At 52.0% G+C, this 23,100-nt stretch overlaps 1 protein-coding gene across 1 annotated transcript in view; it reads right to left on the bottom strand.

The window, feature by feature from the left end:
- Positions 1 to 14,683: 14,683 nt before the first annotated feature.
- The window catches only part of HCN4 (hyperpolarization activated cyclic nucleotide gated potassium channel 4), a 43,567-nt gene continuing 35,150 nt past the window's right edge, over positions 14,684 to 23,100 (bottom strand). Inside the window, exons 4-8 of the mRNA XM_070407588.1 lie at positions 20,698 to 20,916; positions 17,227 to 17,373; positions 16,884 to 17,124; positions 16,457 to 16,621; positions 14,684 to 16,366 (exon numbers count right to left, since the gene is read on the bottom strand). Coding sequence (XP_070263689.1) covers positions 14,919 to 16,366; positions 16,457 to 16,621; positions 16,884 to 17,124; positions 17,227 to 17,373; positions 20,698 to 20,916 — 2,220 coding nt within the window. The 3' untranslated portion in view covers positions 14,684 to 14,918. The remainder of the gene's footprint in view (positions 16,367 to 16,456; positions 16,622 to 16,883; positions 17,125 to 17,226; positions 17,374 to 20,697; positions 20,917 to 23,100) is intronic.

Raw genomic sequence — 23,100 nt, 5'->3', positions numbered from 1 at the left:
GGTAGACGCTCTTGGTGCACCCCTTTGTGGGCTTTGTGCACAGTCTTGTTGTAGTTAAGCCTTGATTGTTGTAGGTATCACTGAGAGGGATTGACCTCCAGGCCAATTGGCTGTGAGAATCAGCTGTGTCTGCAGTGGGAGAACTTCTGTTCTGGAGACACCCCTCCGGGGCAAGAATTGCTTCAATGGGGCTTTGGTGCTCACTGAGTCTGCCCCCTGAGTGTGTCCTTTATGGATCCGAGGAGCTGCAATCTGGATGGTCCCACTCTGACCACCGGGCACACTGACTCCTGGATCTCTAAGGAGGTGCTAATCTAGCCTCTGCCTGAGGCTATCCAGCAGGAGCCAGCTGTGAAGCAATGCAAGTTGCCCTGGGGCCTTGGGCCAGCTGCAGTTTGTTAGGTAATTACCAGTTTGCAAAGGGCCAGGCTTTTCATATGCAAAAGCCTCCGTGCACAGCTTGGGCGGGGGCGGGGTCCCAGGGGATCAACAGGGCGGAGGGAGCAGTTATGGCTGCTCTCAGTCCTGCCCTCAGAGGCCCTGCTTCTCAGTGTCCCAGCAATCACTGCAAGCACCCCCGAGAGAAAGCTGCCCTCAAGTTTTGACCAATGCCAGACAGTCCAGTTTCTCCCGTATGAGTCTGGGTCCTCAGAGATTCACCCAGAACTGGAGCTCAGAGCTTGAGACTCCCTCCCGATTGAAAAAGACAACCATGTCCTCAGCCGCCAGCCCTCTCGGCATGCGCCTCTGTACCTCTGTATTTTACTTCCGCACCGCACCTCCTCTGAGTCTTGGTATGCTTTTCTCTTTCCTTCTAGTTGTAGAATTTCCACTCAGCCAGCCTTCCTGTGGTTCTGGATGATGTCCGTTCCGTCTTTTAGTTGTATTTTTGAAGTGGTTGTGCGAGGCAGCAATCTCTGGTGTTTACCTATGCTGCCATCTTGGTTTTTCTTCTATTTCTTCTTGATTCAAGTTTGGTAGTTTGTGTGTTCCTAAGAATGTGTTCATTTTATCTAGGTTGTCTAACTTGTTGGCATGCTACTGTTCATAGTGTTCCCTTACATTCCTTTTTATTTCTTTAAGGTTGGTAGGAATATCCCTCTTTCATTCCTGAGGTTAGTATTTTGAGCTTCTCTTTCTCTCATTGTGTGTGTGTGTGTGTGTGTGTGTGTGTGTCTCCTTCATTTTTAGTAGTGTAGTTGAGATTTTTGGGAAGTGCAAGTTATAAGTCTATTTTCTTTTATATAGAATGAAAGCTAATTAGATTTCCCAAATGAGGAAAAATTGCAACATTTGCCAATAAAAACTTTATTCAGATCTTTGTTAAAGGTTGCCATATCAAAGAAACTGCAATTTCAAGTTTACTCACAGAAATAAAAAATTTTGTAACTTAGGAAGTTTCAGAATAATAAATCTATTCCAGAATCATAATTACCAAAAGGGAAAATGCTCTCTGGGCTAACTTTCACAGCACTCTAATTCTGTATACATCCACATTATTTGAAGAGAGAGCACGCATTCTTATTACATCGCTTTTGGAAATGAACTCAAATCACCTATGGTCTCCAAAAGGGTCAATTGTAAATTATCAAAATTTGTCAATTTTGTTGATCTTTTCTGATTATCATAATTGTTTTTTATTCTCTATTCCATTTATCTCTGCTCTAATCTTTATTATTTTCTTCTTTCTGCTAGCCTTTCTTAGTTTGCTTTTGTTTTCCTAGTTTTTTAAGGAGAATGTATAGGTTACTGATTTAAGATCTTTTCATAAATATAGGAATATATTGCTATGTATTTCCCTCTGAACACTTTTACTGCACCCCATAAATTCATTATAGTATCTTGTGTTTTTGTTTCCATTCATCTCAATTTACTTTCTAATAGTCCTTGTGATTTCTTCTTTGACCCATTTGTTTTTTTAAAGTTGTTAATGTCCACATATTTGTACATTTTCTACATTTTCTTTTGTTATTGATTATTAATTTTATTAGATGGTGGTCAGAGATCGTACTTTGTAGGATTTCAATCTTTTTAAATTTATTGAGACTTGTTTTGTGGCCTAACACATGGTCTCATGTTACATGTGGACTTGAGAAGAATATGTATTTTGCTGTTATTAGGTGGAGTGTTCTAGATGCCAGTTAGATGCTCGTTAGATTGTATGGTTGTTCGAATTTTCTATCCATTGCTGATTCTCTATCAAGTTGTTCTATCCATTATTAAAAGTGGAGCACTAAAGTCTACAACTATTATTGTTGAATTGTTCATTTCTCCCTTCCCTTATGCCAGGTTGGCTTTATTAACTTGGGGGCTCTGTTGTTAGAGGTATATATGTTTATAATTGTTAAATCTTCTTGATGGATTGACCTTTTATTATCCTATATAATTAAGAGGTAATATGCAAATTGACTATCACACCCTTGCACAAGATGGCCACCCCCTTGTGACCACAAGATGGCCACCACAAGATTGCCTGCAGGGGAGGGCAGTTGGGGGCACCAGGCCAGCAGGGGATGGCAGTTGGGGGTGACCAGGCCTGCAAGGGAGGGCAGTTAGGGGCGACCAGGCCAGCAGGGGAAGGCAGTTAGGGGTGACTGGGCTGGCAGGGGAGGGCAGTTGGGGGTGACCAGGCCTGCAGGGGAGGGCAGTTGGGGGAAATCGGGTCAGCAGGGGAGCAGTTAGGTGTCGATCAGGCTGGCAGGGGAGTGGTTAGGGGGTGATCAGGCTGGCAGGCAGGTGAGAGATTGGGAGCCAACAGTCCTGGATTGTGAGAGGGATGTCCGACTGCTGGTTTAGGCCCAATCGGTCAGAAGGGTCCCAGATTGGAGAGGGTGCAGGTTGGGCTGAGGGACACCCTCCCCCAGTGCACAAATTTTATGCACCGGGCTCTAGTATTATTATATTATAATATATATTATATATAAAATATATTTAATATATTGTATATCAACAAATATTATATTATTTTATATATTATTACATTAATACATAATGTATTTCTAATATATTTCACTATATATTATATATTTATATATTAGAACTTTATAATTTTTATGTATAGTTTTATACTATTTATATTTTATATTTATTTTATTTATATAGTTCATTCTATCAACTTCTGTCAATTAATTGAACTGTTTAATCTATTTGCATTTTAATTACTGATAAGGTAAGATTTACATGTGGCATTTTGCTATTTATTTTCTACTAGAGGCCCAGTGCATGAAATTTGTGCACTTCGGTGGGGGGGGGGGGGGGGTCCCTCAGCCTGGCCTATGCCCTATCGCAGTCTGGGAGCCCTGGGGGGATGATGGCTTAGTGGGCCTAAGCCATCAGTCGGACATCCTTAGCATTGCCACGGAGGCGAGAGAGGCTCCCTCCACTGCCGCTGTGCTTGACAGCCATGAGTCAGGCTTCTGGCTGAGCGGTGCTCCCCCTGTGGGAGCACACTGACCACCAGGGGGCAGCTCCTGGGGTTGAGTGTCTGCCCCCTGGTGGTCAGTGTGCATCATGGTGACTGGTCATTCCACCATTCGGTCATTTGCATATTAGCCTTTTATTATATAGGACTAGGGGCCCGGTGCACGAAATTCGTGCACTTGGGGGAGTGTCCCTCAGCCCAGCCTGCCCCCTCTCACATACTGGGAGCCCTCAGGGGATGTCCTAGTGATGGCTTAGGCCCACTCCCTGATCCCCTTGGGGATAGGGCCTAAGCCGCAGTCTGGCCTCCCTTGGTGGGAGGTGGCCGGGCTGATCAGGGAAAGGCACCGGCCCCATCACCCCGCTGCTGCAGCCACTGCCAGTCACCGCAGCCACCAAGGTGTTTTCATCAACACGGACTCCAGTCTCTTCACCATGAAAAAATGACAACTTTCTTTAGGCATTTTCAAGATGTGTCTTTCATATAATAATAATTTTTTTATTATTTTTTATCCTCACCTGAGGATATGTTTCCATTGATTTTTAGAGAATGTGGAAGAGAAAGGGAAAGACAGAGAGAAACATCAAAGTGAGAGGAACACTTTGATTGGTTGTCTCCTGCATGAGCCCTGACCTGGGCCCCGGCCAGGGAGGAGCCTGCAACCTAGGTACATGCCCTTGGTCAGAATTGAACTCAGACCCTGCCATCGGCAGGCCAAGGCATTATCCACTGAGCCAAACCAGCTAGGGCAGGATATGACATTTCTTAGCCCTCCAGCAGTGGACTTTTGTTTTTTTCGCCAGGAGTGTGGTGAAAAACCCTAGATCACCTTTTTGGATTCTTATTACCCAAGTTACTAAGAATATTACCAGTGGCATACAGGGAGCTTAGCCAATGAGCGGTCAGAAAAGGTGTTTCCTCTGTAATTCACACCAATCGCCGGCTTGCCACCCTGCCCCCCCAAGGCCTGACTCCTCTGGCCCAGGCGTCAGGCCTGGGCAGGGAACCCCCATCTCCCCCCAATCACCGGCTCCACCCTCGCCCAGGCCTGACGCCTTGGCCAGAGGCGTCCATCCCCATCACCCTTCGATCACCGGATCGGCCCCTTGCCCAGGCCTGATGCCTCGGCCAGAGGTGTCAGGCCTGGGCAGGGGACCCCCAGATCCCTCCGATTGCCGGCTCTGCCCCTCTCCCAGGCCTGATGCCTCTGGCCCAGGCTTCAGGCCTGGGCAGGGGAACCCCACCTCCCCCCCATCTCCCTCCCATCACTGGTTCCGCCCCCCACCTCCCCCCCATCTCCCTCCCATCACTGGTTCCGCCCCCCACCCAAGCCTGACACCTCTGGCCCAGGCTTCAGGCCTGGGCAGGGGACCCCCATCTCCCCCCCCGATCACCGGCTCCACCCTCGCCCAGGCCTGACGACTCGGCCAGAGGAATCGACCCCCATCACCCTCTGATCGCCAGATCGGCCCCTTGCCCAGGCCTGAGGCCTCTGCCAGAGGCGTCAGGCCTGGGCAGGGGACCCCCATCTCCCCCCAATCACCGGCTTCTGGGCAGCTTCTGGGGTTTCTGGGGCCGGCCTGTGGCCCAGGATAGCGGCTCCCGCTGGCGGCTGCACTGTCCCGCCCTGCCCGCAGTATACAAATTAGCCGCCATCTTTGTTGGCAGTTAATTTGCATATCGTGCTGATTAGCCAATGGGAGGTGTAGTGAAGGTATGATCAGTTACCATGTTTGTCTATTATTAGATAGGATACACTGTAGATGAGGCCCCCTAGAACCATAAGAAATGCAAAAAATTCACTGTTAACTCATTCTCGAATTACCCCCAATTAAAATCAAATTGCCCCCCTGTGGGGCGTGTGGGAACCACTGGACTTGAAACTTTTCCTCTCTGAGCTTCATTTCTGACTACATACACATATACCATGGGAACTGTAATCTTTTCTCTGCCTACCTCACTGGGTTGTCATGAAGAGATTCTGAGCTAATAAACCTAGAAATGTTTCATCAAGTAAGTGATGTCTAAATGGGAAGGGATTGTTATTTTTAAGCCCATGGGTACCCTCGCAGGTAGTAGGTGCTGATTAGGGGAAGAGGGCATGATTGTTTCCTGGGACTGTAGCTATCGAAGCTTTGCAGAGTGTTCCGCAGGCCTCAGAGGGGTGGGCTCTGGCCAGCAGCCCAATAGCAGTGGTCATCCCTGGAGGCGCTGGCGGGGGCGGGGGGGGCAGTAGAGGGGTGCTAGGGGGGTGGTGAAGCCGAAGGCAGAGTAACTGTCAAACCTCCCCACTTGGCGCCAGTCTTTAAATTGTACGTAGCCATTTCACAGCTGTATGTGCTCAGGGCTCCAATCTCCTGGAGCAGGGTGGGGGCCGTGCCGGGGTGGGGCCAGGTGGGCTAGGAGGGTGGGTTTATCCACACCCCTGGTGAGGTTCAGTGCCCTTCTGCTGCGGAGACAGCACCACTGCTGTCAGTGGGGATGGGTCTGACCCTGGGAGGCCGCTCAGGCCTGCCTCCACCTGGGTCTGGAGTTGTGGGGAGGAGAGGCATGCCTGGCCCCAGCAGAGGGGCCCCAGCAGAGGGGCCCCGGCAGCAGCAGGCCGTGGGCCCCGGGTGCCTCGGGTGTGCTGACGGGTCATCGCTAACATGCTATTGGTGTGGGCACCCCTGGCGGGGGTGGTGGGGGAAGAGATAGGGAGTCAGAGGTGCGGGCTGTGGCTACCCCTGAGGCTTGGTCTTCTCTCCATCAGGTCAGCCTCCCAATCCTCCTAGGGGTGCGGGGGCTGGGGTAGGGTGTCCATCTGTCCCCGCAAGGGTGTGGGGGCTGGGGTAGGGTGTCCATGCAGGGAGATTGGAAGAGCTCCCTGTGGTCACTTTCTCTTCTTTCTTTGCAGTCTGGGCTCCTGTCAGGAGCTTTCCTCAGACCCCTGGGAACTTGGATCCAGCTACCCTGCCCTTCTGTGGCTCCCTGCAGCCACCGCCCCACTCGGCTCTCCCTGGCCACCCACCTGTCAGGAGGCTGCCCGGGCACCCTGCTGCAGGCAGCAATGGTCCTGGGGCAGGGGTTGGGGATGTGGGGAGCAGCTCTAGTAAAATTTAGTAAACCCCGGGTTGGCATTGGGATTTGGCTGCAGGACCATGGGGGAGTCTGCCTGGGTGGGATGAAATCACGTGAGACCCGGAGTCCTGCCCACCTTGTGAACGGTCATGATGTGACAGTGTCCCGGATAATTTGCATATTCCTCTATTTTTTATATATATATAGATAGATAGATAGATATAGATATAGAGATAGAGATAGATAGATAGATATAGATATATAGATAGATATAGATATAGATATAGATATGCCTTTATTTTTGTCCCTCTGTTTTTCTGTTACTACCTTCTTTTGTGTTAAGTAAATATTTTCCAGCATATCATTTTCACTCTCTTGTTAAAAGGCATGAATCATAAAAGAAAAATTTGATAAGTTGAACATCATTAAAATCAGAAATGTTTGTCCATTTAAAGACCCGGTTAAGTAAATGAACAAACAAGACATAAATCAAGAGAAAATCTTTGCAAAGTATCCTATCTAATAAAAGACAAAAAGGGTAATTGACAGTACCTTTGCTATGCTTCCCATTGGCTAATCAGGGCGATATGCAAATTAACCACCAACAAAGATGGCGGCTGGCAGCCACGCAGCTGAAGCGAGCAGGAGGCTTGCTTGCTCCAGTGATGGAGGAAGCCAAGGTTCCCTGCCTGCCGCGTCCCGGCTCTGAGCTCCGAAAGCAACAAAGTTTCAATTATAGAAGCTAAACAAACCCCAGATACCTGCTTTCAGCAGGCCGTGGCCTCAGCTCCAGTGACAGCAACAAAGTTTCAATTATAGAAGGTAAATAAATCCCAGAATTAAAAAAAAAAAGAAAAAAAGGAGAGGCTGGGAGCTTCAGTCGTCGGCCAGCCTGAAAACGGCCCTCAGCCCCTCACCCAGACTGGCCAGGCACCCCAGTGGAGACCCCCACCCTGAAGGGGGTGTGGCCAGACTGAAAACAGCCATCAGCCCCTCATCCAGGCTGGCCAGGCACCCCAGTGGGGACCCCCACCCTAAAGGGGGTGCAGGCAGCCTGAAAACAGCCATCAGCCCATCATCCAGGCTGGCTAGGCACCCAAGCGGGACCCCCACCCTGATCCGGGACACCCTTCAGGGCAAACCAGCTGGCCCCTCCCCGTGCACCAGGCCTCTATCCTATATAGTAAAAGGGTAGTATGCAAACTGACCCTAACAACAGAAAGACTGGGAATGACTGGTCACTATGACACACACTGACCACCAGGGGGCAGACGCTCAATGCAGAAGCTGCCCTCTGGTGGTCAGTGAGCTCCCACATGGAGGAGCTCTGCTCAGCCACAAGCCAGGCTGATGGCTGCCAGTACAGCGGTGGTAGTGGGAGCCTCTCCTGCCTCCTCAGCAGTGCTAAGGATGTCTGACTGCAGCTTAGGTCTGCTCCCCGCTGGCAAGTGGACATCCCCCGAGGGCTGCTGGGCTGCCAGAGGGATGTCTGATTGCCAGCTTAGGCCCAATCCCCTGGGGAGCAGGCCTCAGCCAGCAGATGGTCATCCCCCGAGGGGTCCCAGACTGTGAGAGGACACAGGCTGGGCTGAGGGACCCCCCCTCCCCCCGCCGAGTGCACGAATTTTTGTGCACCGGGCCTCTAGTCTATATATATAAAAGCCTAAGTGACTGTTAGGACAGAACGACCAGAACAACCAGAATGACTGGTTGCTATGATGCACACTGACCACAAGGGGCCAGACGCTCAATGCAGGAGCTGCCCCCAGCTAGCAGGCCCTGATTGCCAATGGGGCCTGCTGGCCACCCTCCTGGTCCCTCCCCTCAGCCAGGCCTTGGGCTGGGACAGGGAACTGGGGGTGGGTGGTGGTGGACGCGGGTAGTGAGGAAAAGAAGAGTGGGGAGGCAGGGAGGCAGGAAACCTCACGGTGGTGGTGCATGGGTGACGAGGGGAGGAGGAGGTAGGGAGGCGGAAAGGTGGGGAGGCAGGGAACCTAATTGGCCCTGATTGTCAGCCAGGCCTAGGGACCCCACCTCTGCATGAATTTTGTGCACCAGGCCTCTAGTCATTAATACATCAACAAACAACAGGTGTTGGCAAGAATGTGGAGAAAGGGAACCCTAGTGTACTCTTGGTTGGACTCAAATGGATGCCCACTATGGAAAACAATATGGAGGGTCCTCAAAAGATTAAAAGTGAAACTTTTATGATGCAGCAATTCCACTTCTGGGTATTTATCCGAAGAAATCCCAAACACTAATTTGAAAAGATATATGTTCATTGAAGCATTATTTACAATATCCAAGATATGGAAGCAACCCAAGTGCCCATCAATAGACAATTGGATAAAGTTGTGGTACATATATACAATGGAATATTACTCTGCCGTAGAAAGAATAAAGTCTTAACCACTTGTGACAACATGGGTGCACCTAGAGGGTATTATGCTTAGTGAAATAAGTCAGACAGAGAAAAACAAATTCCATATGATTTCACTTAATGTGGAATCTAAAGAACAAAATAAACTAACAAACAAAACAGAAACAGACTTACAGATACAGAGAACAAACTAATGGTTGCCAAATGGAAAGGGGCTGAGCGAAAAAAAGTGAAGGGATTAAGAAATACAAATTGGTAGTTATAGAATAGTTACAAAGATGTAAAGTACAGCATAGGGAATATAGTCAATTCTATTATAATAACTATGTATGGTGTTAGGTGGATACTAGAATTATTGGGGGGATCACTTCATAAATTATATAAATGTCTAACCACTATGCTGTACACCTGAAACTAAAATAAAATAATATTGGATGTCAACTTTAAAAATAAAGTTCAGATGAGTGGTTTTTCTTGGAGAGAGGGAGAGTGATACGTTAGAGGACTGGCACAAATGTTTAAAAGTATTTCCTGTGTTCAATTTCTTAAGCTGAGGGATTGACACATGGATGTTTATCATATTTTAATATCTTATTTATGTACAATCCACTACCTACAATGGTTTGACTAATGATTTTTCAATTTGATGATGGTGCGAAAGTGATACACATTCAGTAGAAACCCTACTTCAAATGTTGAATTTTGATCTTTTTCTTAGCTAGTGATATGCAGCATGATATTGTCCTTGATGCTTGGCCCCACAGCACCAATATAATGTAAGTGTTCTGAGCCTTTTAAGGTAGGCGAGGCTAAGCTACGATGTAGGTTAGGTGGATTAAATACATTTTCCATTTACAATATTTTCAATTTACGATGGATTTATCAGACTATAACCCCATTGTAAGTTAAGGAGCAGTACATATTTATTATGTTTATTTATATTTTCTCCTGTATATACAAAATATTCCACCCTTAAGAAAAAGAAAATTGAAGAAGCAAAATCATAAGGGGTTGACTGGTGTTGTCCAGCCCCGTGCACGTGCCTGGGGTGGAGCCAGCATAGGGTGGGAGCTGGAGACGACACAGTGCATTGGAAGCTTCAAACTCAAGAAAGAATAAAAGGGCTACAGTGGGTCAGAAAAGGATGAGAAATCATGTGGCTGCAGCAGCAGGCACCTGGGCTGCAGCGTAGGGGATGTGGGGCCTGAATTGAGGGGAAAGGTGGGAGGCCCTCTCCTCCAGGCCAGGGAAGCCATAGGCACCGGTGCAGTTTCCAGAAAGTGCGTGTGCAGTGAGAAGATGGGGGCCGAGGTCAGAGGCCCAGGAGCACTGTCCTTTGGGAGAAAGAAGAGCCCTTCAAGCTGAGGCTGAACAGAAAGGTGGCAGCAAGGAGCCAGGGCATCTCGAGAACTACGGAGGGCCTGGCAGCAGGGTCACACACTGCTGGGAGGGCACCACTACAAGGAGCCACTGATGACCTGTCTGGAGCCCTTCCATGGAGATAAGGCGGGAGCCAGACTGCGGTGGCGGAGCAGTGACTCCGGAGGGAAATAAGGTCAGCAGTGGAGGCAACCCTCAGAAGTTTGGCTGTGATGACGAGGAGCAGCAGCTGGAAAAACACACGAAGTCCAGGGAGGCATTTCATTAAACTTTTAAAATGCTCTTTTAAAGTTCCCAATCTGGTTTAGCCCCACCAAGGAAGAAAGAAGGGCCTCAGACCTTCCCGTCCCCCCCGCCCCCCATGCTGGCAGCTGAGCCCCTCAGGTGGTCACTGGGCCTGAAGCATGGCTGCAGTGGCATGGGGAGCGGGGAGGCAGGATGCTGTCTGCTGACTTGTTCAGAGCTGCTGCTAGATGTAATGGGGAAAGAGAAAGCAAACTGACATTTAGTCGCTTTTATTCTAGTTTTTAAGTTCTCTATGGCGAATACACCCTTTCTGGCCTGCCTGCATCAGACGGACAGCTCCTACCACCTGACCCCTGTGCCACCAGTGGGGAGGGACAGGGTTGGTCCCCAGGACCTGGGTGTGCATCTTGGCTCCTTCACATTCTAGCGGACTGGTCTAGACAAGCTCCTCACCTTCTTTGAGCCTCAGTGCCCTTTGGCTCACTGAACTTGAGGCTAATTCTTACCTGTCAGTGTTATTGTGAGGAGGGAGGGAGATAATGGGATAGCTCAAAGAGCAGAGCACATGGTAACTACTTACTAAGTGTCCTTTCGGGAAGGAAACAGAGAAGACGTGGCTAGTGTTGCCCTGCCTCCGGGCCCCAGAAGCTTGGCCCTGTGCAGATGCCTGGGGTGGATCCAAGCAGGGTAGACGGGTGGTGGGTGGGGGTGAGTGTCCTTGCGGCGGGTCCAGCCCAATCTGAGGGGTGAGCGTCCACTCCTCAGGTTGGGCTGGACCCGCTGCAATTCCTCTCACCCTGTGCTTAGCACAGTCGCTGTCTGTGTGCAAGGGCCTCCCCAGATCCCCAAAGGCCGGGCCTATGCCCAGCCCTTGCCCTCCCCACAGTCCTCAGGAAGCACCACTGCCTGGGCCACAGGGGGCAGTTGTCATGGGGATGCTGGGCCTGCTGAGCTGCTTCCTTAGCAACAGGACTTTCAGGTCAGTTACCATGGAAACAGCATCCACTCAGCCATCAGTAATGGGAAGCGGGTTCCCTGCCCTTTCTGAGGACTTTCCTTTCTGCCATGCGGATGGGGCACCACGGCACTCCCTGAGCAGCCAGGAGCCCCCAGGGACTTGGCTTTTCCGATGGCAGATCACTGCTTCTCCCCTACTGGGCAAGGTCCCAGGGCTTACAGGGACCTTCTGCAGCCAGGGGTGGTAGAGGCTGTCATCTAAGGGTTTTACAAGGGTCTGGGGGCCAGGCCTAGCATCCTCCCCAGGGCAGTGGGGAGTGGGCAGCACTTCCTAACAAGGCCTGAATCCAGAGGATGCCCTCAGGTTCCCTGACCCACACAGAGCCCAAAGGCTGTGGCTCATTCTTGGCCACTCTGAAAGGCAACCCTCTGTCCTGGTCATGAAACCCCCAGCTCGGTCACCTTTTGTCCCCAACCGCCCTCAGCTTCTGAGGGTCCAGCTGACCAGGCTAAGATGGTATATCCCTGTTTGGAACCAGCTGGAGCTCATGTGCACATTACTGCCCCCTTCCTCCTTCAGGGGGCATCAGGGCGTCCCAGGGACTCTGGCAGCTGGGGTGGGAAGGATCTCAGTCAGGGTCTCCCCCTCCACTGACAAATGATGCACACACACTCTCTCATCCTCCTCCTTACTCTCACCAGCCCACACACAGAGCACAGCTGCCTCCAGCGTCCACAAGTGCTCTAGGGCAGCGGTCGCCAATCTTTTGAACCTCATGGACCACCAGCTTGTGACCACTGCTCTAGGGGACCTGTCCACTGCCCTCCACAGCCTTGCTCCTGAGCCCCCAGTATTCATTCCCCAATAACTTCATTCCCCCTCAATCCCTGGCCCCTAAAAGAAGGCAGCATCTATTGGATTTTTTTATTTAAATAAAATATACAACACGGCACATTTACCGTTTTCTGTTTTAAAAGTGGAAGATTTGAAAATTGCTTGTGGGGATAGAAGGGCCAACTGATTGGACTTGGCTTCCCCAGCCTCTAGAGTGGCTGCACGGGGTCAGCTTTTATAAAATGTGTGTGCGTGTGTAGGGCGGTGAGGCCTGCTCTGATAACAAGGGCGTGTCCTCACTCCGCATGCCACTGAACCCTCCACCCTCACTCCTGTCCCTTTCCTACCCCCCACCCTGGCCACTACCTCCAGGACTACTGTGGGTTTAGATTAAGTAAGCCTTCCTCAGGGGACGTGGGTGTGTGCAGAACTCGGATTGAGGCCTGTTTAAATTTTTCCAGCTCTGAGAACTCCCTGGGTCTGAGGGGACTTCTCCTGCCCAGTAATGACCAAGGCCAGGCGGCTCCTTGTCTCTCCCTAAGACCCAGAATCCTCACCTCCTCCTGTCCTGGAAAACAGCCTCCCACTGCCTGTGGCCCATCACTGGAGATACTGGCCTGTCCCACAGCCCAGGACAAAGCCTGATCTTGTCAGCATTTAGCTGGGAGCATGGAGGAGAGCTCTTGGAGCATGGATCAGTCCTCCTTACTATTCAGGTCTTGGTAGCAAACCTGCTCCTACCCTATAGGAAGGAGGCAGACCACTGAGCTTAGCTCTGGTAGAATCTTGTTGAAAGGGAGGATTGTGCCTAAGGAGCTTCTATAATCTGAGCTCCTAGTTCACAATGACTCTCACTCTGAACCTGCTTCTGGCTCCTAGTTGCCTGCAGAATCAGGGCCAATCCCCTTAGCCTGGCATCCATGGTCTTCCCTCTGACCACTTGGCTTCAGGATCTCCTCCCAAAGCCCCCAGCTCCACACTGTACATCTACCTTCATCATATCCCCACTGAGCACTCCATCCCACCTGCCTTTCTACTTCCTCACTGCCCTCCCTTCCCCTCCCCTCCCTTTCTCACTTCCTAACTCTTCCCACATCTCAAGGCCTGGCTCAAGCCTGCCACTGGCCCTTCGGGAAGCTCCGCCGCCTCCTATACCCTGAGATCTTAAGTCCTGGAGCCCTCAGCCAAAGCTCCCTGGGCTCTCACCACAGCTTGCTGGAGCAATGGGCTGGATGAGGGGAGGCAGAAGAAACATGACTTACTGAGCACCTATGGCATGTGCCAGGTACGGGCTGGGCATTTCACATATAGTGCTTTTCTCATCCTGTCCTCATATGTACTTGTAAGATGGCACCATAATTATTCCCGTTTTACATTTGAGGTAACAGACTCAGGAAGGTCAGATAATTTGCCCAAGATCACACAGCTAAGGCAGGGCTGGAATTCAAACCAGGTCTGGTTGACTCTATAATCTGGTTTCTCCCACTGCACCACGTTTGAAGACTAACTTAGCCTCTCTCAACAGTTTTTAATGGAAGGAACCTAGGCTTTGGCCTCAAGCAGGCATGAATTAGAATCTCAAATCAGTCCCAGGTCTGTCACTCTTAGCTACATGATTCTTGAAAAAGTACCCCAAATTCAGTTTTCTCATCTGTGAAATAGGGAGAATCAAAGTACCTACCTCATGGTCTTTGTGAAATGGAAGGAGTTAATGTGTGTAAAGTGCTGAACCAGTGCTTGGCACAGAGCAGACTCAACCAGAAGTACCCTCACCTCCCACTGTCCCGACAGGGAACTGAGGGCCACAGAGAGGACAGGATGTGCTTGAGGACCTACAGGAGGCACAGTTCAGAGTCCTCTGCTTCCATGTGGTGAGAGGTCAGGCTCGGATTGGATAGGAAACCAGAGATGGGGAGACAGGGGGCCTGCTGAGAGGTCTTGGGGTCCTCTTCCCTGAGGACTGGAAAGAATACTCCCCCCAGACCTTCTGATTCCCAGCCTATGGACTACAGTGGGCTGCTGGATGTAAGGTGACCTGGGTGTCCCGGCAACATTGGGTTAAACTAGATTGCACACATGTGAGTGGCTATCTACATGGCTCTACAGAGCGCTACATAGCTTATACATATACACATATTACAGACACATACAGATCTTGCTAGGTTTGCAGTAAAAAAATGCAAAATTCTCAGGACCCTGGCCCCACTTTGTTCCAAGGACTCAGGAGACTGAGGCTCCCCAGGAAAACCACCAAGGGCAGCCCCTAGAAGACTCCCCGCAGAGTGAGGCACCAAGTTCACTGCTGAGGGGCTGGTGGTGGCTGGTGCCTTAAAACAAATACAATGACAGGTCTGCTCTAGGAACCCCAAACATGGGTAGCCCCCACCCCCCAACCTTGCTCTGGCTTTTGCATTTGAGCCTTGCCTAACCCTCCCACTACTGCTGAGTATTAAAATAGTCTATAAAAGCAAGTGACCAAAAATCTATAGCTCTAAGAATACCTGGTTATTTTCTGCTGTCTTGTTTTTCTGGTGTGAGTTTTTTAAAATGATAATTATTACTGTTATTGGTATATCTCCTAAATCACAGTTAAACCTGAAGGAAGAAAGAAGAGAGAAAAGAGAGGAAGGGGCCCCAGCTCATAGATTGGATGGCAGTTTGGATCGCACTGGCTCAGCCCTGGCCCCAGGTTCCCTCTGGGAAGCAGCAGTCAGAGGGGGGCCCCCAGAAGAGGCGGCTCTTGCCCCAAACAAACAAAGAGGGGGTGGCAAAGAACCTGAGGATGTCTTCTGAGGCAGAGTGACATGCTGGCCTGAGGCGGCACCATAGGGCCTCCCAGGGGGACCAAGGCCCCCACTGCAACCCCCAGCTCTGGAGAAGAGCGGGAAGGCAGCCACAGACTCCCCAGAAGAGTGTGGGGAGGCTCTGTGGAGGGTCTGTGCCCCATCCTGGGGTAGGGCCGGCTGAGAGGCTGAGATGAGCTTGAGGTCCTGGGTGAGGCGGCCTGGGGTGAGAGGTGGTGTGCCCCAGCGCTGGGGAACCTGGAGTGGTGGGGGGCTGGATACAGGTGGCAGGAGCAAGGAACCATGGGAGCCAGAGGCCCGGGGTGGAGCATTTGGAAAAGTTCTTGCGGGGCCTGGGCTGTGGCCAGGGGGGCTGAGACCTCTTCGGGGGGTAAAGGCTATAGGAGAAGCCTCCCCAGAGGCCCCTGCCATCGATGGCTGCTCAGGCTGCCGTGGAGGTGTCTCTGGCGTACTTGGTGGGCCAGCAGCCAGACCTGGGGACAACTCCCCAGGAGGCTGGCCAAGCTGCCCTGGACTAGAGGATGGGGACCTGGATGAAGGTGGGGGTGGCAGGAAATGTTCCAGGAGTCCCAGGCTGCCCTGGGCCCCTGGTAGTGAAGGTAGTGGCTGGTTAGCCTGTGGGGAGTGGGTGCCTGGCTGTAGTGGGGTGAGCAGGGGTGAGTCAGATGAGGACAGGGAGCCGCCCAGTGCTTTGTGGAAGAGGCCAAATCCGGCTATGGTGGTGGAAGCTGTGTTGGCGGATAGTGTGGGAGCAGGAGAAGAGCCACAGACCCCGGGAAGTGGCGAAGAGCTGGACGAAGACAGGAGAGGACTCAGTCCGGCAGGGGCGGAGAATCCAGCCAACTGTTGGATGTGGAAGGAGGAGGAAGATGGTGTATCCAACTGGGATGGGCTGCTGGTGGGTGAGGCAGAGCCCAGTGCAGAAGGGATGAGAGACTGCAGCCGCTTCAGATGCCTGGGTGTCTGCCCGGGCCCAAGGCTGCTGAGCTTGGGGCCTGGGGGAGGGCGGAAGATGGCAGCGGGCAGCCGTGGGTGGTGGGTGAGGGCTATGGCCACAGAAGTGGTGGCGGCAGCAGCTTGCAGTGGTGCCTGGATCAGCGGGGTCCAGATGACAGGCGTGGCCGTCGGGGTGGCGGAGGTGGCAGCCTGAACGCGATGCGCACAGTGAGCCATCTCGCGGTCGTGCTGCACAATCTGCTGGATGATCTCATTCTCCTGGTAGTTGAAGACTCCTGAGTTGAGGTCATGCTGGACTTTGTGGAGGAGGATGGAGTTCTTCTTGCCTGGGCCACAGAAGGAGAGCAGGGGCTCAGGGCAGAGGAGAGGGGGAGCCCGGTCCACCTCCCTTCCGCCCTCTCGCCCAGTCCCCTCACCAATGCGGTCCAGGCGGTCCAGCGCCACGGTCTCGAAGGCCCGCCGCATCATGGGGTACTCCTCCAGCACCTCATTGAAGTTGTCCACACTCAGCGAGTACAGGCGGCAGTAGGTGTCGGCCCGCACGCTGGCTGTGCGCCTGCCCCGTGTCAGCAGGCAGATCTCTGCTGGGACAGCAGGAGTCAGGGTGGCCTCCTAAGGGCCTCCACCCAACCCTGACCTGGGTCCCCACTACCTAGTACAGATGCTTGACAGATACATTCATCAGTCCCCCACTCCAGGCCACCTTTTCCATCTCTGGGATTATCCCCCTATGCTGGGCTCACAGACACCTACCTCCAGGCAGTGGCCATGAAGGGCCTGAAATGCTTTTCTCGGTCTCTCCAGCCCATTCCCCTGTGTCCCCAGGGTCTCCTGGCCACTCACCTCCAAAGTAGGAGCCATCTGCCAGCTTGGTCTCCTTGTTGCCCTTGGTGAGCACGCTGACCACGCCGTGCTGGATAAAGTACATCTTCTTGCCGATGGTGCCTTCTCGGATGATGTAGTCGCCCGGCTGGAAGACCTCGAAGCGCAGCTTAGTCAGCATGGATGTCACGAAGTTGGGGTCTGCGTTGGCGAACAGTGGCATGGAGGCCACCAGCTTCCGGCAGTTAAAGTTGATGATCTCCTGCTCCCCAGAAAGAATGGATTGGAAAAGAGGGAGGAGATGAGCAGAGTCACCAGGCAGAAAGGCATAGATCCCTTTCTGCCTTGCCGCCACCCAGCTCACCTCCCGCAGCGGCTCGCTGAGCTCGCCCAGGATGCTCTCCTCGTCGAACATCTTGCCCTGGTAGCGGTGCTCGTAGTAGTCATGGATGCGCTGCCGAGTGTCGGGCGGGAGCTTGTGGAAGGACATGTACTGCTCCACCTGCTTGTACTAAGTCCAGGGACAGAGAGAGAGGCTGTCACCTCTTGGCCGGCCAGCCCCACTGCCTTGGCTGGCACCACCTGACCTCAGCCCTGCTGCTGGCCAGAGTTGCACTGATGCTGTGGGCGCAGTTGGATGACCTTGGCTCCTTAAGCTTGAGGTCCTCAGTGTGGGTGTGGTCACACTGTGCCCCAAACAATGGCCCTGACCGCCAGCAGCTGGGGTGGAGGAGGAGCTCCATCCCAGTGACCGGTCTTCAACGTGTTCAACACTATGGAGATGGCCAGGGACAAGGACTGTCCAAAGCCCAGTTACAAGAGGCCAACTGACCTGGAAGTCAATGAAGTTTCCTCGAAATATTGGTCCCTCTGTGTTACACTGTGGACCAGAGAGGCCTCACTGATTTGGGAAGGAGCTCTTTCCCACCAGTGGTAACATCAGCAGGACTGGGCTGCAATGGGTTACAAGGGCTGAAGACTGAAGCCAGCCCACATGTGGCACGTCATGTATCCCAACATGGCTGGGACTGAGACTAAGTCACTTTGTTGAAGAGCAACTACAGCCCAGGGGAGGGGCCTGGTACAGCAGGGACCTTAAACGTGTTTGGAATAGAGATTGTTGAACCTACCCATCCTGTGGGGCTGCTCCAACCCACCTGGATTGTGGGTGGGAAGTGGGGATCCTCAGAAGCATGGCTAGGGACCAGAGGCACTGATTGGGCAAGAACAGATTTTTCCCACAATGGAATGCAAGAGAAGTCCCTGTTCCCAAGGAATAGTCATAATAGGCAGCCTGCTCTCGTATATCAGTTCTCCAAAGAGGTCGGGACATAGTGCTGCTGCAGAGATGCTGACGGGCACCTGGGGGCTGGGAGATGACCTTTCTTAACATTCTTCCAGCCAACCTGGCCTCTGTCTGCTCTAAGGTGTGCCAGCTATAGGAAACAGTGACTTTCTGGCTGGCTGTGGGGATAGGGGCAGCCAGAAAAGAGCTGTATTTTTTTAGAATTCCCCTTACATAGAGAAGCAATTGGGGTGGGAGGCAGGGTCTGGAGGCAGGACAAAAGTTAGAAGGTTGTTAAAGTGGTCCAGGTGAGAGAGAGTAGTGAGGACAGAGGGGGAGGTAATATGTTTAAGAGAGATTTATGGGTGAATTATACATTAAAGAGCTATTAGCTAAAGGATGAAATGAAGGCAACTCTCAAATGAAAAGCCACAAGCAGCTTGACTCTGCTGGACAGTAGACCCTGGTGCTTTTTTTAAACTATCCCTAATGGTGGTCCCAGACTGAGCCTTCATTCTGCTCACACACTGAGCCTCAACCCTGCTCACACGCTGGGCCCCGACCCTGCTCATAGGCTGGGCCCTGACCTTGCTCACAGGCTGGGACCTGATGCTGGGCTACACTGACCTCTCACCTGGCCCTTGAAGCACTAGCCTTGATAACCTGACTCCACTCTCCTCCCCCTCTCTTGCCCCCTCACTCCTAACCCAGAACCTTTTGTTCTAATCAGGTTGATTTCTTTACCACCCATCTACACACCTTTGCTCATGTTCATCATGATCACTGGCCTAGCATTCTCTTCTACTTCCTCCTTCCTCTGCCTTCCCAAAATGACCTTCCCACCCTGCTCGGGCTCTTCAGGCTCTCTCGGGCTTTCCTCTAAGTGTCATGGGACCTGGGCTGCCATCTCTCAGTCACCCCAACAGGGGACAGCACCTGAGGCAGACAAGCAGGCAGTTCATAAATATATACTGAGCCCTACTATGTGCTGGACACTGGGGATCCATGGGGACTGGCCTACCCTCATGGAGCCATGGCCTGGATAGGGAAGATGGATATTAAACAATTGGCTACATATAATTAATTAAATAACGACAGAAGTGCGAAGTGTGATGAAGGAGAATTTGAGGGTGTCACTGGGTCACATGATGGGTGGAGGCTGATTGGGGCATGGAAGGCTTCACCAAGCAGGTGACATTTAGGCTGAGATGTGGAGAAAGGGTCAGGTGAAAAGAGAGAGGAGAGTTCCAGCTTGAGTCTGTGCCAGGCCCCGAGGCAGGGAGGCACATGCAGGGAGGCTGGCAAGGCTGGCACGTAGAGGGCTATGGAGCCCATGGCGTGTTCTGAGCATGAGAAGGCGGGGAGCGCTTGCATGCCAGGCTGAGAAAACACACTTACTCTGCATCTTGGAGTAACAGAAAGCTCTAAGCAGTGATATGAGCAGATTTATGTTTTAAATGCCAATGCCATCTGCCATCTGGAGAATAAAGTAGAAGGGGTAGGGGGAGCCCACTTGGCTAATAAATACTGAATGGCTTACTCTGTAGGGTCACTCCTCACAAACGCCATGACATAACCCTTGGTATTGTCCCCATTTTACAGACAAGCAAATGGGACCTAGAGATGTGATGCTACATGCACATGTTCAGTGGAGAGCTTGTCAATGGGGAAGCTGGGCTTAGAACCCAGGCAGCCTTTTACTCCAGCACAGCCACTTGCTTAGGAAGTGCTGCGTGACCCAGGCGGACGCCAGCTGGGTGATGGGAATGAAGGGAGGCATTAATGACTAAGAGACACCAAGGATGGCTCCTAATTTCTGGCCTGGGCATCTGTGCTACTGTGTCCATTAACAGGATGGGCAAGAATAGAGGTTTGGAGCAGAGAAGGCAAGGGAAACTGTTCTCATTTTAGATGCGATGAGGTGGAGGTGTCCGGGGAGGCATCAAGTAGACAGTGCAGGGTGAGGAAAGAGGTGGGGACTGATTACATCATTTGGAGCCTGCTGCATAGAGACGGACATGGAGCATGCGGGTGGGGTGGTAAACCAGTAGCACCCACGAAGACAGGAGAGACAGAAAAGCAGAGAATTGAGCCCAAACCACCAGGGACACAATGTATAAAGACTGAAAAGACAAGAAGCCAAGGAGAACAAGGAGGACTGGCCTGTGAGGAGGAGGAAAACCGAGAGTGTGCGGTCACGGTAAACAAGTGTAAACCCAGGAGCAGTGATAACTGTCACATGGAATGAATGCCCAGGGCTCTGCACAAGATGTGGACCCACACAGAGGGCACTGCACACTCACAGTCACTGGTCTGAGATACGGATTCAGTGCTTGTAAACAATGCGGAATTTCTGTATATTTTAGAAAAATATAAAAAAGAAAGAAAAAGAGACTGCAACAGAAAAGACAGCAGCTGAAGCCAGATGATGGTGGCAGGCTGGGCACCCACTGAGGATCTGGTGGGGACCCACTGGCTGGAGCCAGTGCTCCCTAGGGACCAGCTGGCTGCCCTGAGATAGCCCAAACTGGACACAGTTTTCTGCCCTACCTTCTCCTGGTACTGGCGTCGGGAGGAGTCCAGGGACTGGATGAGGGCAGTGGCGTGGCCGATGAACATGGCGTAGCAGGTGGCGCCCACAATCATGCTGAGCATGGTGAGCCACACGTCTGACATGCCCACAGGCGCCTGCCGTCCATATCCGATGCACAGCATGTGGCTCATGGCCTTGAACAGGGCATAGGAATACTGCTTTCCCCAGGAGCTGTTCTGTAGATAGGTGCACAGACACAGGGTGGAGTGGTAGTGAAGGCTCACACCACTGAGAGAGCAGGCCTCACCAGGACCTAGAAAAGTCCCCACCACCTCCCATCCCTCAACTCTTTTCCAGCTGCTGAGCCCAGGGCTCCCACCTTGCCAGTGGCTGAAAGCCTTGGAGAAGGGCAGGGAGGCCCACAATGGTAACCTAAGTGACCGAGTGAACTCCTCACTCAGGCCTTTCTCCTGCAGTGGGGGACCAGGATTAGATGGGAAGCCCAGCAAATGGACAGGAGCGGTGTAGCCCCCATCGGACCTCTCAGCCCCCACAGAGCAGCCTGGGCCTCTTGGGCAGCAAAAGACTTCAGGCTGAGCCACCCTGCTGTCCTCTGCTTACTAAAATAGCTCCATCCCCTTACCCCAAACTACTCCCAAGTAAAGCCCATTTCCCCACTGACCTCAATTATAAAAGCAGATATGCTTCCCCTAGGGGGACAGACTCTCAATTGAGCCCAAAACACTGTCCTCATTTTGGGTGAGCAAAATCTAAAGTGCTGCTGAGCGGACTCCTTCCTGCATGAACCCTGCCTGCATCTGTCCAGGACTGTGGCCACCAGTTATCCTCCCCCCACAAAAGGTGGGTTACCTGGAACAGACAATGCTTGGGGTGGGAGGAGGGAGAGAAGGAGGGAGGCAATTGGCTATTTTTGTCTCCAAAGTTAGTTGGTGTCTCAAGGAAGCCTCAGTGTGGGAACACTGGGCTCAGAAGAGGCATCTCCTGAACTTCGTGCACGTGTGGACTTGTCACCCTCACATGGAGGAAACTGTCCCAGATGAGGGGGCCCCAGATGAACCCCAGTGCCGGCCACCTCCCCAATGCCTCTCTGCTCACACAATGAATATGTTGGCAATGATGTGGAACCCACCCTACTGCATGACCCACAGAACCCCTGGCCGGAGCCTCAAGCACTTCTGGGGTCACCAGGCTGTTCTCAGCACCTGAAGGCAGGCACAGGAGCTGCACGCCATGTTCAAGGTCACTGAGACCATACTGGACAGAGCTGAGCTGGTATGGTGCTCAGTCCAAACCTGGGTGGGAGGTCTGGCTGGCGGGGGGGGGGGGGGGGGGGTGCTGATCTCCAGGGGTGGAGGGGGGCCTGGGCACTGGGGGAACAGGAGGGACCCCCATCTGCCTTCAGTCAGAAATTCCAGCCTTATTGTTCAGCCCCTAGGAACTCAGAAATTCAATCCATATAGCTGATTTATTTACACTTAGCTCATCAAAAGGCTGTTTTCTAAAGGCCTATTTGATACTGAAAGATGCTCTGGGTCTCTTTCACCTCTTTCAAAGCCAGCTTCTCCTACTCAGGGGGCCTGGCGATCTGCCTACAGACCAAACCAAACCGACAGGTCCCCCTGGACCTGTAAGCATGGGGTTCCCGGACACAGAAAGAGGCTCACAGGTCCAGGGGGCCCTCCATCCCTCCTGGAGCCCACCCTGTCCATGGGGGGATGGGGACTCTGCCCCATGGCTTCCCTAGCCTCAATTTCAACTTCTCTCAACCACCCACAGGTTTGGAAGGGATCAGGCTCAATCTGGTCTGTCCTCCCCACTCAGGACACCACCTATGATCAGGATGTATGTGTGTACGTGGGGTGGGGATGAGGGAATGTCAGGAATAGGGGGACAGTCCAGTTCTGAAGCTGGAGCAGAAAATAGCCACTGTGTGTGATCTGGGAGTCTATGCCTGCTACCAACAGTGTCCCTCACAGGGTTCTCTTTGCTTGGACGTGGCTTTTAAAGGTGGATCTGTGAAGTAGGAAGTTAGATTTGAGTGGCTGGGGTGGGGCCTGCCCTGGGGTCCTGATCAGGAGCCGGACCAGCATTGCCTTCAGACAGCCTCTCTATGGGTGGCCCAGAAGCCAGCAGACCACCCAGGCAGATTTGGAGCCAGCTGGTTCTTGGCACATGCTCAGAGAAAACGACAAGACAATACAACCTCACCAGGGTCCTGGATTAATTATAATAAAATTTGTATTTCAATTTTGACCTTGCCCCCATGGGTTTTTCTGTATGTATTATGGGTAAGGGCATGCCCAGAAAAAAGGTAGTTTCTGTCAATCATGCCTGAATGCAAATGAAAGTCTCCACCCAGAAAATCCTTCTTTTAAACCCAGGAGTTGGGGGCCATTATC

Source organism: Myotis yumanensis, unplaced genomic scaffold, assembly GCF_028538775.1.
Source record: "Myotis yumanensis isolate MYYU_CA2020_CCGP unplaced genomic scaffold, mMyoYum1.0.hap1 SCAF_1, whole genome shotgun sequence".
In the NCBI taxonomy this organism is placed as follows: Eukaryota; Metazoa; Chordata; class Mammalia; order Chiroptera; family Vespertilionidae; genus Myotis; species Myotis yumanensis.
This window is presented reverse-complemented; position numbering and strand designations above follow the sequence as displayed.